This window comes from Semicossyphus pulcher, unplaced genomic scaffold, assembly GCF_022749685.1.
Source record: "Semicossyphus pulcher isolate SPU_LCO1_2020_fin unplaced genomic scaffold, fSemPul1.0.p SCAF_19, whole genome shotgun sequence".
Classification (NCBI taxonomy): Eukaryota; Metazoa; Chordata; class Actinopteri; order Labriformes; family Labridae; genus Semicossyphus; species Semicossyphus pulcher.
The window spans coordinates 20,152,005-20,168,204 of record NW_027211692.1 but is presented as its reverse complement, the minus strand read 5'-3'; the positions used below and the strand labels follow the sequence as shown (position 1 = coordinate 20,168,204).

The 16,200-nt window shown below is 42.4% G+C and overlaps 1 protein-coding gene across 1 annotated transcript in view; it reads right to left on the bottom strand.

Moving 5' to 3' along the window:
• Nucleotides 1-16,200, bottom strand: part of si (sucrase-isomaltase) — a 62,602-nt gene that overhangs the window by 35,716 nt on the left and 10,686 nt on the right. The window contains exons 12-19 of the mRNA XM_069668250.1: nucleotides 13,982-14,095; nucleotides 12,721-12,805; nucleotides 12,056-12,173; nucleotides 9,055-9,226; nucleotides 7,857-7,973; nucleotides 5,157-5,311; nucleotides 3,803-3,887; nucleotides 144-200 (exon numbers count right to left, since the gene is read on the bottom strand). Of these exons, the coding sequence (XP_069524351.1) occupies nucleotides 144-200; nucleotides 3,803-3,887; nucleotides 5,157-5,311; nucleotides 7,857-7,973; nucleotides 9,055-9,226; nucleotides 12,056-12,173; nucleotides 12,721-12,805; nucleotides 13,982-14,095 (903 nt within the window). The remainder of the gene's footprint in view (nucleotides 1-143; nucleotides 201-3,802; nucleotides 3,888-5,156; nucleotides 5,312-7,856; nucleotides 7,974-9,054; nucleotides 9,227-12,055; nucleotides 12,174-12,720; nucleotides 12,806-13,981; nucleotides 14,096-16,200) is intronic.

The following is a 16,200-nucleotide window of genomic DNA, read 5'->3' as shown; positions in this document are numbered from 1 at the left end:
CCATTTAAGATATGGCCCCTTTAAATAACCTACCTATTAAACAACAATGTTACCAGATTGAATGATCAACACTATTTCATCTCTTGTGACACATCTGAAACAGAATTGAATGTGCTTTAAAGGAAAAGGCCAAATAGTCTTACCGTCTCATAGTCGTACCAAACAGCATCTGGGATGTACGCATTCACAATGTCCACACCCTGCAGAAAACAAGAACAAAGTCTAGTATAAAATATTTGTGTTAAATTGTGTTGCGTTAAAGACATTAAATACAATGCCTCTGATTTGTTGTGTAGACATCTAAATGTCTTATTTTGTATGAAAGCGTGCCTGTGTTTGATTCGTATTTGCTGCGAGTGAGACCCGCTTTACCTCAGCGCACCAATCCTGACGCTTTAATCTTACAGGGCTAAACGCTGTGAAAGAAGCTACATACACCACAGACGAAGCATGGATACACCACGCAGCTATAAATCAGTGCAGCTTAATAATAAACACGAAAAAGATAAAAAGTTTCCATCAAGAAGGGTTATTTAAAAAAAAGCCTGTCATCTGATACAAAGTTCTCACAAAGCCCTTGTGACATTTCAGTCTACGGTGCTCTGATGCAACAGATGATGGGAAAGACAGCATCAAGCGACAACTGATAGGTGACAGCCTTTGATGGCTTAAGGTGGCGGACAGACAGGAGCAATCAATAGAAGAGCGCAAAGCCTTTGATAGCGTTGTCACTTCCCTGCTCTTTCTGACGGGGCCGAACAGAGGGAGAGAGAGGAAGATAAACACAGAGGGCACAGCGAAAGAAAGAGCAAAGCACAGGTCCTTCTCAAGCCAGACCCAATTGTGAAATACGCTATGTCAGCTGTGTAGGCCATAGCTGTCTGTCATATCTCTCTGTCTCTCTCTACAGCAGCATGTCCTAGTTTGTGGCCCTCTGGGTCCCTGTATTAGGAACAAGAACAAGAGGTGACAGGAAACCAAGAGAAACAAACAGGTGGGAGAAAAAAGGATGTGGATAATCAAACAGAGGGACATGAGAGCAAATTTGAATCAAAACACTACATGATCAGCTCTATAAAGAGTGAGATATGATAGAGACATATTTCTTTAATGGCCTGCTAAGCAAATTAAATGACATAATGTCCCCTTTGGGGGACAAATTTGCATTTGGAGGCAGATCACCTGTCACAACTGCTGCACGGCCTGCGGTATGACAGCCTGGGGAAATAGATTCTTCCCCCTATACCTCGTTTTCTGGTGTCTGATTTGCTCGCAGCGCCAATCACTCACTCCGCTGACAAATGGGAAGGGACCGCAGGACTTAGCACGGCTGCTAACTGTGATTGAGAGGGACAAGGCGTGAGGCCTGTATCCTCATTTAGAGTACTGAAGCTCAGTTAGCCATGAGGTAAGTTTTGATCAGGTGGGCCAAAGATTCATGCTGGCAGAATGATCAGATGGTAGCTGAGGTAGATGAGAGGGCCAGAGAGAGATATAGGGCTAGAGAGGGAGAGAAAGAGAGAGAGGGGGAAGAGATATGGGATGAAATGAAATGGGATCACAAGGGTGAGTTGACAGCAGCTGATTAAGAGAATGCAGATGAGATAAGGGAGCCAACGTTTGATGAAAGCAGGAGCTAAAAAGAAAAAGGGAGTAATGGGCAAGAGGCGGGAGAGTGGAAACATGGATGAAGACCAGAGGGGATGACAGAGAGAGAGAGAGAGAGAGAGAGAAAGAGAGAGAGAGTGCAGGAGATCTCCCCGGTTTATCACAGAGATCAAGGTTAAAGCATTGACTGATCTGAATGATGGAGCGAGAGCATCATTAGAGACAGCGAGTAGCAGGCGGACAGAGCGATAAATAGAAAGAGACAGAGAGAGAGGGAGACGAGAATAATGAAAAAGGAATTTGAAGGTAGGATGTGAAGGGTTGTTAAAGATCAGCTGGTGACCTCACTCGAGTGGCTGACACTATCTCTTCATGTGGCCCTTCACAGCCTGATGCATCTGGAACAGATAGCGGGCACTCGGTTCTTAATGCCTGCTCTTACCCAGGCTTACACCACAACACCACGGCTCAGCTGTAACCTGTCGCCCCAGAAGATGAATATTCAGGCACATTAGATCTTTCATTTTGAAAGAATCTTTTTCAAGTGGTGCAGCAGAGGTCTGAGATGCCTTTAAAGCCAATGTCACCGTGCAAAACTACTCTACTACTGTGTGTTTCTTTTCTGCAGCAGACTAAGGTTTCATGAGTAAAATCCAAGTAGGCTATAAAGAGACTACTGACCAACCTTCACACTTGCTGCATAAATTATGACTGTATTGACTATAATATGACATTAATGTAGAATTTCCATTGCTCACTTGTACGAGCCTGTTTGGTACTTCTCTACCCGCCATGAACTTCAGTTTACTAAGTCAGAGGGGAGGATTCAGTAACAGGTCTTCACATTATTGATCAAGCAGCATGCTGCATCTTTGGGGTTTTTGGTGTTACTCCAAAGCTTACTATCTCTGTTTGTAGATAACATGCTGGCCAAATTGATTTTAACTCCCTCAAGCAGAGAGAAAAAACTACTACTTTTCATTCTAACTATACAGTGTGCATGTGGCTGTGACTGGTTTGTAACATAAAGCTGTGAGAATGTGCCATGATGCAGAAGTAGTACTTCCCTTATAAGCTAACTAACTGCAGCTCCTTATAGTGTCACACAACTTACCCCTCAATAACTTTATCGAACATAATTTCAATTCATGCATGACATTTTGCAAGGTCTTAATATTCCTCTTTGGCAGTGCAGTCTCCCCTTATTCAATTATCAGGGCGTTTTGTTGTCGAGCACATTGCCTTTAAAGAGACACAAAACAAGCAGTTGGTCATAATTGATGCCAGCCCATAACACACTCAGTGGAAATGGAGTTCTTTTTATCCTATCCTGTTTCCAACAGCAACTACAGTTAAGCTGTGCCCCAGGCTTTGGAAGGAGCCAACACTGATGCCCTTTTGACTGCTATTTGTGCTGCTTTTCGTTTGATTCACAAAACTAACAACCTGTGCAGTCACCTTCCTTTCCACTACCCTTTGGACAGCTCAAACCCCGAGTCCCTGCAAGCATGAACCCTCCACTCCTTGCGTTAGAAACTTTTCCACAATCACTCTGATTGAAGTTACTTTATCCGTGGCCCCACTACGAATCCAATTCGCTTTCCACGATTCTGTAATTCACAAGAGGCTACGCTAAATTGCTTATTAATCAGGCCACTTTGACATGACCGCAATCGCTGTGTATGCACACATGCACGTGCAAGCACAGGCGCGCACTTTTAAATGTACACACACGCACGCACACACACTGAGACAAACAGGCACAAACACACATGTACACACTTCTATCTACACTTCTAATCTGCTAGTAATGAGGTCAGTGCTCTCATTAGAGCTGAGAGAAAAGAGGGAGGATATGAAAGAGAGAAGAAAGAGGGATGAGAGGAGGGGAGGGCAACAAAGAAAATCCCATGTCATGTTTTCCCAGTGGAGGTCAGAGTGTGTGTGTGTGTGTGTGTGTGTGTGTGTGTGTGTGTGTGTGTGCGGCTGTCTTAGTGAGTGTTAGTAACTGATCTGCATCTTCTGTAAGACACATTTCTCTGTGTACTACATCCACGTTTCTGTAAGGTGTGTTATTACTGTAATGTCTACAATATATGTTAGTTGAGTGAGGGCATGGGTTAGAATGACCACAGGTTGTTCATATGTGAATGTGCGTGTGTACTGGAATGTTTTTGTTTGTGTGTTTGCTGACCGGGTCCAGCACAGGTGTGATGAGCAGATGTTTCCCCCAAAGGAACTGACGGTCCACTGTCCAGGTAGTCCGGTCAGAATAGAACCTGGAGGGTGACAAAGAATATCGACTCTATTAGATCATCTTTTTTATTCCTTTGTTTATTATGTTCTGGTGTTATTATTCATTCAAGATTTTCCCATTTTAAAAAAGTGAAAGAAAAAAAAGAACATGCATTGTTTCTCTCAGATACACAGGCTTTGAGTCTATTTTAGATGTCATTTTTTTATATTTACATGTAAGATTTCTTACCTGGGATGCTAGTTGTCATAACAATATCAATTAATCAATCAATTAATCAATCAATTTTATTAATGTTTTTTCATTATTGTTTTCATAATTGCCTTATTCATTCCACAGTACAAAGAGCTCTAAATGAAGCTTTGTTAGTAGCCCGGGGTTGTATTTGTATTGGCTGACTGGCGTGAGCTGTTATTAAAGCTACACAGTGATTGGCTGACTTAATTCTGTTGTGGCAAATTATTTTAATACAGGTCTACAGCGCGCACATTGCAACTCTCCATCACTGCTCTGCTAGATGCACTCATGCAATGCAGTCTGTGCTTTTTTGTTTTAGAAGACTTGATTAAAGTGTAATAATCTCTTCATGTTTAACGCCGCCCACCGTCTGCCATCACAACCAGAAATCACTTCAGAGGCAGGGACAGATAGTTCATAGTGTTAATTTCCAACAGATCACTGTGTCAAGGGACTTTTCATCCAATTTCAACTTTCATTGGGCTGAACTAAATGTCTGCTGCTGTGCATGGCATGGCATGTATTGGATAACTCCTGCTTGTTTATCATTAGCATTGCCCTTAAGCTAGCAATGTCTGCATTGTTGAGACTTAAGATGTTTCTCAGGCCAGCTTTGCTGCTATGCTGCTCCTTCAACATTCAATTTGAGAAGAGTAAAATTGAATGACCTTTAGGGCTTTTGTATTAAAAAAGGGACTTAGTAATTAGTGGTGTCAAAAAGTTTAGCGGACCTTGCTGCTTGGACCAGTGGGGAAAAACACTGCTGCGCATATTCAGTGGGCCAAATAACCCGGAAGTTAACAGGAAGAAAGGAACTTTACAGACCAGGCAAAATTTCTTATTGGACTAAATAGGAGCCATTTCTGGGTCCAGTTTCTAGGTCTGAAAAATACACCTGATGCCTTGTCTCTTCTTGGATTCCGTGAGGACTCCCTCCAACAGCCGAGTCATATCTAACTGTGTAAACATTTGCTATAAATGGCCAATTCCTCGACCAGTGTCTGAATTGGTATTATTCGAACTTCACATGATGGTAACAATATGTTCAATGACTTACTCATGCATGACAGGACGCACAACGGTCTCCCCCGTGGTGTGGGCTTTGTAGAAGAGTGTGTAGAGGTAAGGCAGGAGTGTGTAACGAATCATCAGGTAATGTTTAGATGTCCGCAGCAGCATTGAGTCAGGGCCGTACACAGCAGGATCCTGGGGCTGCAGACAGAAAGATGGATTAAATGGATGTGGCTGATGAACGAGAAAGAAGAAGGACTGAGAGAAAGTAAAGATTTGTATCAATACAGAAGGAAAAAAAAGAGATGGGATAGAAAACGAAAGAACTTGTGAGGGAGGGAAAATGAGGTAAGTGGAGAGGGAGTTGAAGTGAGACGAGAAGGATGAGACGCTGGGGGAAATGGGGAGGAAGAAAAACAAGGGACTACTTATTTTCTTATTTTTAAGAATAAGTGGACATTAACCTTATTTTTAATTATTTAAATGGAAATTAGCTTTACATAGGACTAATCTAACAGAAGAGTTTGCCAAGAAAATGAGCAAAAGAACTTCTAAGACAGAAAAAAAACAGGAGGAAAGGGTGTGAGAAAGAAACAGAAGTATGATTTAATTTCTATGATAGTAGAGAGCGAGAGGGTGATTAGCTGCTAACAGGCCGTGCTCCTCTCATCTGGCTAATCATTTATGCCCTCGGCACCTCTGAGAGTGTGATGAGAACTGTGTGTGTGTGTCTGTGTGTTTGGACTGGCCTGCATAGCTGTGTGATGAGAGCCATGATTAGGGCAAAGCAAAGGTCACACATTAGCTGTCTCGTTTAGAGGAAATTGTACTTCAAATTCATCATCATCATGTCCCTGTCCTCAAGCAAGTGCACCCCACCCCCATTCCTTCCAACAGACACCATTTCTTACTCAACCCCCCCGTTCTCTACCTCGACACTGAGCTATTTTTGAAACAGTGATGAGTGTTGAAATGTCACATGGAGAATGTAGCGAAAGCATCAATTTCGACGCTATTCATCGCTGGAGTCTGACTTTTTCTCCCGAGTTATTTGTGTTCATCTACAATAATAGCACAGTATGTAACGTCAATATAAACACTGTTGTAGGCTCAGTGGGTGCTTGCCATGTGTCTCTCTGTAACATTTGCACTCATGTGACTGTGACATTTACCGTTATAATGTGCTTTTCAAAGAAACTTAAATATGGCCATATTTTCATTAGACCTGCTGAGAGCTGCTGTCACCATGAATCCCTTCCTTTTCTGCCTATGGGTTTTACAATAACACACTAGTGACCATTTTCAAGTGGGGTGCATTGGGCTGTACAACTTGAAACAAGTAGAGTTTGATGTGTTTCGTTGTACCTTCTCCAAACCCAAGAAATACAAGAGCAAACTGTAAAGGATGGATAAAACAGTGTGACTTTGCTTTAGGTGGCGTAAGGGAATGTTAAATGCTAACGTTAGCATGTCCGGCTAACACACTCACTACCTACAGAAACTTTGGAACTTTGACTGGGACATTTCACACTTCATTACATTGTGGGGTTTAAGTGTTTGTTTAAAAAAAAAAAATAGGTCTGCTCTGAGGGCTAACATATCCACTGAGATGTATTTTCCATGGAAGCTAATCCTGGATGTTGCTCTTGCAGCTCAAGCTAGAGTCAATATTAAAAGTAGCATTATTTTCTCCAAAGATGTTGGTAAATCTTTATTGTGTTATGTTATCTCTTAAGAATGTCATGAAGAGCATTTTGAAGATCCCTTTACAGTGTTCCTATATTCGCATTACCTTAAATACCAAAAAGTCAGTTGGGGATAGCGTTTCTACCAACCTATGAGCTAGCTCTATTAGCTAGTTAGATACAGCTAATTTGGTCTAATGTGGTGTATCACAGTTCTATTTTTACCTAGCACAATTAATGGTTGCCACTAGAAATGCAAGGCCTGCTTTTGTCTGCTTTTGTCTGAAATGAAGGCTACATTGTCCTGAAAATAAAATTGAATAAGGGACTGATTTAGCAACTGTAACTTATTGGGCAGGACTAGTGAATGGTTATTAACTGGAGGACTTTTTAAAACAAAACAAACTCTTCATTACATTATTTGTCACCCAAAATCTCAGGCAAGTCAAGACGCTAGTAAAGATATCACATGCTGCTATCCAACCAGAGCCACAGCTGGAGTGGCACTGTTGGTGCTGTGAATGAGTGAGAGAGATAACATTACCTATTTAAAGGTTTGTTAAGGTTCAATGCCTATGGGGGCTGTCTAAGATGAAATTGACTTGATATTTTACAATACGTCGGCTGCCTGGCCACCATATGGCACATCATATTAAAGCAATTTAGCTTAATTTCCATTAACGTTATCTTTTACTAAAAGTATAAAATCTCAACCTCTTTGATGAGTATCAGTCTGGCACTGGGCTTCTGGGCTACATTTTACTTCAGGCTCAGATGTTCCAATATCCACAGTAGTTATAATGATTTTAACAGCTAAGAGGCCAGTTTAAACCTTAATTCAGAGGATCCACTGCTACTATTCTGCCTGTATGATGGCAATGTCCATGGAAACTCAAAAACACATCTATTTTTAACCACTTGGAGTCCATATCACCTATGCAATGTTGTGAAATGGAGGGTATACCCCGCAGCGCTTTACACCAAGCAATGGCGGTGTGATACATAAATCTAGTCGTGACAGGCTGATATAGGAAATGTAGAACAGAGTGCCTTTACTGTACCTTGTAGCCCTGAGCATTGTGGTTCCGGCTGAAGGGATAGAAAGCTCCCACCTGCATCCAGCGGCGACATAACTCTTCACTGGAGTCGTCAAAGAATCCACAGATGTCAGCTCCGATCTGAAATGCACGAGGGTACGACAGCTTGACATTTAGGTTGAAACTACAGTATATTTCTATTACGGTCTTAAATGTTAAACTCAATGTATTGGAATCCATCAGATGGCGTGCCATGTGACTCACACAAGTAAAGAGGTAGGCTGTGGGTGGGAAGTTTAGGACTGTATGTTGAAACAACAATATAATAAAGTAGCTCTGTGTATGGTAGAAATGTCAATCCAGGCATCCTCAGAAGGAAAACAGAACTGAAAAAAAGTAGTAAAAAAAAAAAAAGCGGCAGTGATGTGATAGCAGACCACGTACTGGTCTTAAAATGTCTTTCTTGACGTCAATTCCATCAAGCTTTATTGGCAGACAGTGTACGCGGGCAGTGATCTTTATTTACATTAATTGCACACTGGAGTCCAAGAAAGAGGCTTGAGTCAAAGGCCAGTCCACAGAGACTGCTTGCTTCTATTGTCTACTACTGGTCACATTTTACAACAGACTCAAAGGGGGGGGAATTGATCCAAATCCCATTTCTCCTGCTGTCTCTCTTTCTGTCTCTCTCCATTTGTGTGTGTGTGTGTGTGTGTAGAACCTAAAGTCTGCTTGACACAGTCCCACCAGGATGTAGTTGGCATCCGTAAGACCACCTGACGTGCACAGCTGGACAAATTTGTGTGTGTGTGTTTGCGTGTCCTTCGACTCCCTGTTGTTTTCTTACCGCTGCATGAACTCTATAGACTGCAGATGCACACACATACAAGTATAGAGTACACTTGGGCACTGACTAGCAGTGTTGATTTGGAGTCTAAGTTTTTGTACTTGGTGTTCCTGCAAAAAGAAACCAGTGTGCTTCCAGACAATTTAATGGAACTCATTCCAAACACACTTTTTCTTGCCTGCCCCTCTGTCTTCATGCTTAAGCTCGAACATAGATCTCAATTAGCAGCTGAATCCTCTTTAAAAAGTCAATAGAGAGCCTCTTCTGAGTGCCAGGACGACATGTTAACTCAACTAAAACACAGAAGACTGGCTCTTCCTTACTGTCTAAGATTTGTTTGTCTGAAGCTATGGCATAAATGAAAGTGTTACTCACATAGGGAATCCCAAAGAGCCCAAACTCAAGCATGCCAGGAATGGCCCATTTTATGTCGTTCCAGTTGGCAGCATTGTCCCCCAGCCAGTGACCCGAATACTTTCCCACACCTGGGAAAGAGGAGCGGGTCAACATCAGGGTACGGTTTCCTCCGAAGACACGCTGCAGAGCTCTGTGGGAGGGAGAGGGAGCAGCGAGGGAAGAAGCAGAACAAGAAGGGGGAGGGAAAGAGGTCAATAAGATAAAAAGGACATGGGGACACAGAGAGAGCGAGGGTGACTCAAACTCCACAAGGGATTAAGAGATATCAAACACATACACAAGCAAGCACACACCGTGCATCTTCATGCAGAAGAGCGAGATAGAGAGCTGTTGGATGGGGACAAAGCCAGAAGAAGTGGTACTTTTCTTTCCCCATTGTTCATTATTATTTTGTTTGATGGGGTAAATCGATGCAGCATCGATTTCCATGACAATACAAAGCCCTGATGATGTTTACAATATGTGTCTCCTGCCAATAATACATTTTAATTAGTGGACAGAGGGAGGGAAAGAAGGAGGGAGTGAAGAATAGAAAGATGAACTAGCTTTAAAGTGCGGAATCAGCAAATCCACTTCAGGCTTGTATTTAAGGGTCAGCGGGATGTGTAAATCTCTGTGTGATTGTGTGTGTGACCCCGTGTATGTATCATGTTGTCTTTTGTGCAAACATACTGTGGCTCTTTGTGTCATCTGTGAATACTACATTCTATCTATCAGAATATGATGCCAATGGTAGCACAGTGAAAGAATTTCATATGGCTCTGCAGACACTGTACAAAGAAATGTGTCCTCATTCAGGGAAAATGAGAGGTTACAGTGGCTTTTCATTCAGATGCAATGATTTGACTGGCATCTGAGGTACATCCGACAGCTTATGGCACAGATGAATCATCATAAAATAGTTGCAAATAAGTGGAAAAAAAAGTGATGGAATCTTGTAATACTGGCTTCAAATATATAACCTAAAGTTACATTTTACCAACATTTTTATAATTCAGTTCTCTTGCGCTGGTATAGTCTTGATCACTGCATCAAGGGATGTATGTGCATTTGTTTAGTTTCAGTGGAGGTTATTTTCCATCGGCTGAAAACCCATTAGTGCAGGTGTGTGCTTCCTTCTAATTGATGCAATTTCCCATACCATCACCATTAGAGCAAATTACAATTCCAGCAACTGATGCCAACTTTTAGCCTTGTGTGAAATGACTAGCTAAGGGCTTCCAGACTAGAGACATTACTGCACTAAACTCGATGTAACTGCAGCCTTTATACCTCTATGATGTTAAAGTAAAAGTTACTCATCTAACTATGCTGACTTCTGCTTCTGACTTTTCAAATTTCTTGTTAAAGTTTTGTGATGGAAATAGAAATTAGCGACGACGAGTTTTAGACTCAGGTCACACAGCCCAATATCATGACTGGAATAAATTGTGTGGTATCCAAGCATAGTTGCAGATACAAGGCAACATGTTTTTGTTTGTTACATGTAACTTCAGAGGCTTTACATCAAATTGCTAATTGGACTATACACTAAACTAAAAGTAGTTTGCTACCTGCATCAACAATCAGAGGAGTACTGAAATATTCTACTCAAGTGGAAGTGCTGTTACTTGTGTTAAAAAATGACTCAAAAAGTAGCTCACTTAAAAAGTACTTAAAGGAGCAATTCGCCCCTGGAAAAAACCACTGCTGCTGGGGATAAATAAAGTATTTCTGATTCTCTGATTCACTCAAAGCTGGTGTTCTCTGTAGTCGACAGAAGCAATAATACCCAACATTGGCACCATTGCTGTGGAGAAATTTGTACAAACAGCTCATGGTTTTGCCCATTCTACATTCCTACAACACCCAGCGCGCAGTGCGCCCCTTCCTCTGAAAGGAATGGCCAAGCAAGACACACTGGAGTGAAATAATACTGTTTTCCAGTCAAAGACATTGACCGCTGCAGGCAATGGTTTAGAGCGGTACAGAATCTGAAATGCAACGAGAATATACCGGTGGATCGTCTAAAAAATCTTTGGGTCTGCAGTCTACATTTCAACGACGATTTTGAACGAGACATGACATCGGAGTCAGGCGTCCTAGATTGAGGAAGCGTAGTTTAGCAAGCTCCCTGGCCCCCGCCAGATGACGCGTTTTACGTCCTCTGGCGGAGGTTTTCCAGGGGCCCACTGGAGAAGCGGATAGTGTCCCCATAATAGCATGATAGGACTGAGGATGAAAATCAGCGAACCCGCCCTTTAAAGTAAGTCACTTAGTTACTTTCCCGCCCTAAACAATTACAGTAACATGAGGACTTGTAATTCATTACTTACACCTCTGTAAACAATGCATATAGAATTATGCACAGACTGAGGGGGGTTAAAGGTATAACAGGTCAAAAGTCTGTGTTTAAGCTAGCATGTGCGCACTCAACTAGTGGAAGTATTCTGCCTTGATATAGATAAATTAAGCATAAAGCAATTCATATAAACTTTAATTTGGTTAATTCTTCATCAATTTCAATCTCATTGATTATATGCTATATTTATATTGATGCCTCCCTGTTGGTTTGTTTAACTAATGGGCCTTTAAACCGTTTCAATATTAGACCCAGATGAGGAATTCATTCACTAACCTTCTGAGCTGGGCTCATTAAAACACATTCAGCACTAAGCACATGGGATGCAACTTGCAAATGGTCTGCAAGAGTCACGTGCAATGATTTACCAGAGGGCAGAAGTCACTGCTGCTCTTAACAGACAGATTTCTCAGTTGCACATTTGCATGTTAACTCCAAAAGGGCCTTTTCCAAATGACCTCTTGTCCTGCAACACTCGATTTTAAAGATTCTGTGTGTTACACTGTTCTGACACTACTCCAATCTGCCAGTGGCTCGTTGCTCTGAAGGGGTGAGAGCAAGTTGGCCTCCATAGCACAGGGCAGCCAAACGGTCATAACTGATTGTAAATGCACTCACTTTTCAGTAGCCAGCACCATAGAGTAGCCATACAGACTGTGGACATCATAGTGGGTCCCCCAGGCCTGCTTGGCATCCATACACAGAGTCTTACTGTACATCACCTCATCCAGGATCTCTGGGGTAGAGGAGAGATGAAGGAGGTAAAGAGATGGGGTAAGTTCAGTGGAGGTATGGGATGAATACAAAATATAGGACACAGTGAGGGAGGAAGGAGAGACATTGATATATACCACAGCAGGAAGTAGGGAGAATGAGGTACAGAAAGAGCAATGGGGGAAGAGGATGACTAAGGAGAAGTGCAATAAAAAGGAGGCATCAGGGGACATGCTTTCTCCAGTTATGATCAGCCTGTCTGGGATACAGTTCTAGTAAAAGACATGGCAAACGAGTCATTTCCAAAATTCCCCACCAGGGACCCACTACTTTAGATGAGTTTTCCTCTGGACCTGAACTTTCTTTATGAGATTTTGTGTTAAATTTATCAACTTGTGCACAGGATTTGGTGCACAAGCTGCAGGCCTGTGACATCCTCTGGTTTTTTGCAGTACCGTTACCTTAGTGCACTATGCTCTGTTATTTAAGCAAGGGCAAACATTATGATAAAGTGTCTAATCTTAATCACAATTATGATGGATATTAAAGCTGTTCATGAAGTGTCTTACTTGGAGTGTAGGGAGGGTAGTTGAGGTTGTTATCAGCACAGCCTTTAATGGACCCTTTCTTGAAATTAGCCACCTCATTCATGTCCTGAAAGTGCACCAGAGAGCATTGATTAATAAAGAAGCCCATATGTTAAAAGTAATCATTTAAGGCAATAACGAGGGTCATGGGGCGCTGGTTTAGCTCAGTCGGTAGAGCGGGTGCCCCATATACAGAGGCCGCAGTCCTCGATGCCGTGATCGCAGGTTCGACTACCCACTTGTCTGCCTATCATCATCATCCCCCACTCTCTACTCCACACATTTCCTGTCTCTCTTCGGCTGCCCTATCTAATAAAGTCAAAAAGCCAGAAAAATAATCTTAAAAAAATATATATACAATAATGATAATTCATGACAAACCAAAAATAAATGTCTGTTAAGTCACTATCTATCGCCGAATGAGGTAACACAATGGGGATTGAGCCTATGGCCCACTAATAAAAGCCGTTAGTGATGCCTTTTCTATCACCCAGCAGTGGTTGGTCTGCTAGAGATCGGTGGGCGGAGCTAAAGCAACATGAAGCTGCTTATTTTCCGGTCTCTGCAAGTGTTGCGAGTCAACAGTTATCTTCTATTGCAGAACAAAGAAAAGATCGATGACGACAGATACAACTTCAAAAATAAGTGACAATCCAAAGAAAAAGAAACAAATTCGACGCACAGATGAAGGCAAACAGTCTAAAAAGGAAAGCGACTGTCACCGAGGAAAATAAAGAGTTACAACCGGAGCCAACCGTGGACGTCACACATGCAACACTGTCTGGATATCTGGGAAGTGTGCTGAAATTATCGTTTCTTGCCATTGGTGCCGCCAAAGACAACGAAACAGATCTTTGAGATTACCACTTTAAGTGGTAACATGCTAAAAGTTTCACCCCTCATTGACAACAATAAAGTGACTTGGGTTGAGCATAGGGGTTTAATGTAAAATGTGGAATTGTGTGTACTGCAGCAAACAGCTCAGGTAATGAGTGAGGTGAAGCCAACTTTTCAGCCAAGGAATCATTTAGAGTATTATACGAATTTCAGCCTGTTGTGTCAGCTTTTGTTTGGTGCTCTTTACAGGCCCGGGTGTTCTGTCCAAAGGCGTGTAATTGCCTCTGAAAATGTAAGCTGCCCCGATGTGCACGTAAGTGGCTGTGGATTATTGTCAGGTTCAGAATCCTTGGTCAGAGAAAAAACTGTAAGTAAATCTTCATTTTATGTATTTTAACTGACTTACAATCCAGAGGGCATCGTGCTTGATCTCCCTGGAGAAGCGCTCGTACTCATCAACCCACCAGTCGATGCAACTTTGGCTGGTGTAGTCTGGAAATACAGTCTCTCCTGGCCACACCTGAGAGGGAGAGAGAGTGTGTGAGGTGAATGTGTGTTTTTGACAAGACTTCTGCAACACGTTTTTAACTCTACAATACTGCACATGCGAACAACATCATGGTGCACGATCAGCTAAGAGGGCGTAGCCGCAGTGAGCTTCACAGATGCAAAAAGTGGGCCTATGGAAATGTCACGGTAACAGCTGAGGAGATATGGAAATGACAAAGAAAAAAAGAACAGAAGAGGAGAAATGAAGTAAGGGAGGGGGCGGGATTGATGAGAGAGAGCGATGTCTGAGGAGAAAGAGGAGGGAGAGAGAGACAGACACGCTGAGGAAGAGAAAAGAGGAGAGGAGAAATCGATAATGCAATAGAAATCTCTAGACGTGACTGTGTGTTAGAAGTCGTCCTTAATGACATGTATTGAGAAAAAATGATTAATCCACAGAGAAAGGCAGAGATTTTGTGTGTGTGTGTGTGTGTGTGTGTGTGTGTGCGCGTTTTGTGTGAACCCTCCCGTAGATAGAACAAAGTAGATATTAAATCTCAAGGTTGCTCTTGCTAGCTATCTTTTACCTTTTACTTCCACTGCCAATAACTTTACAACCCAGTTTGTAGCAAAGACATGAATCATGTTATGTACGCTCACGTGCCCACATTCACCCACGTACCCCCACACACACAGGTAGATTTACAGGCAGATGTTTTTGGCAGGTGGTCAGAACTGCAAGGTCAGAGCTTATTGATAGTCCCCCGCAGTCTCCATCTTTCTTTTTACAGTCGTTTCTTCCCATTTTATCTCTAGATTTTGTCTCTCTGACGTCTCCAGCTGCTTACTAACACTGACACTCCAGTAAACACTCTCAACAAATCTGCTGGCATTTGTAGCAGCGTATCTCACTCTATCTTTATGCCTGTGTGTCTGTTTTTATGCTCTCCTGTCTGTCAGTCTGCCTGTCTATGTCATTACCCGTCTGTCTCTGCTTTATATCTGTGCTCGGAAACAGAGGCAGGTCTGTCTCTTGTTTTTTGTGTTTACTTGATAATCTGTCTCTTTGTCTCTTGTCCCTTGCTGTGTACATCCCTGTCACTCTACCGCTCAGAAAGACAGACAGTCTGTCTCCCTGTACATTACTCTCTAATCTATTATTTGTGACTGTCGGTCTACCTGCACCTGCCTTTTTTCTCTGCCCATGTTTCTGTCTGTCATTCCTACCTTTAAACCCACGTAGACTCCTATCTCTCTGCGACGCTGTCTTTACTCCCATCCCTTTTGTGAGCTTTGGATAGAAATGCATGAGGTCGTGCTACGCTTTTACTCGCACACCGAAACATATGGGGCCACCAGGAAATGCTTTCATCCTTATCTTTGCGAGCAATTAGCCGTCTTAAAAGCAGAATAAATAGCAGCCTGTCGCTGTATCTCCTTTATCACTGAAACAGCTACCGCAAAGGTCATCGTGCAAAGACCCCACTGTTTTGATAACCGGGACACATACATTCATATGGAAATAAACTAGAATCAATTATAATCACACACATGCGTGCGCAGACATAAAGCACAAACAACCAAGAATAGCCTCTCATTTATGGAAACGGATACACATAGGTGCACACACAGACTGACTTTTATTCCCCCCGTCTCCGTCTCACCGGCACATGCACACTTAATCCGTGATGCGGTGACGCGTAACATTTTAAGATTAAACACTAATGTGGAATCAATGCATATGTTTGACCTGTTATAAACAGCATGAGAAAGCGATTAGCTGAGGGACTGGGCCTAATCGTGTGCGTAATCAAAAGCAACACTATAAAAGCTCGGGAGCGACAGACTTTTACCCCCCACCTCCAGCCCTCTCTGCAGGGTAGAGCCTTTTAAACAGCAGCTCAGTGGGAAAAAGGATCAGAAATAACATAACGGCGGCTTGAACTTCCATTAGGGAATATTATGGCTTGACGGAGACTCGGAAACAGTCACACACACACTTGAGTACACACAGGGAATGCATATATACATGCTTATGTTGCATGATATGTTGTATAATGTCTTGACCTTCAGCGCTGAACGATTTTGATGAGTCATGCAACACGCAAAGTCAACAGGTGCTTAGATCTCTTATTT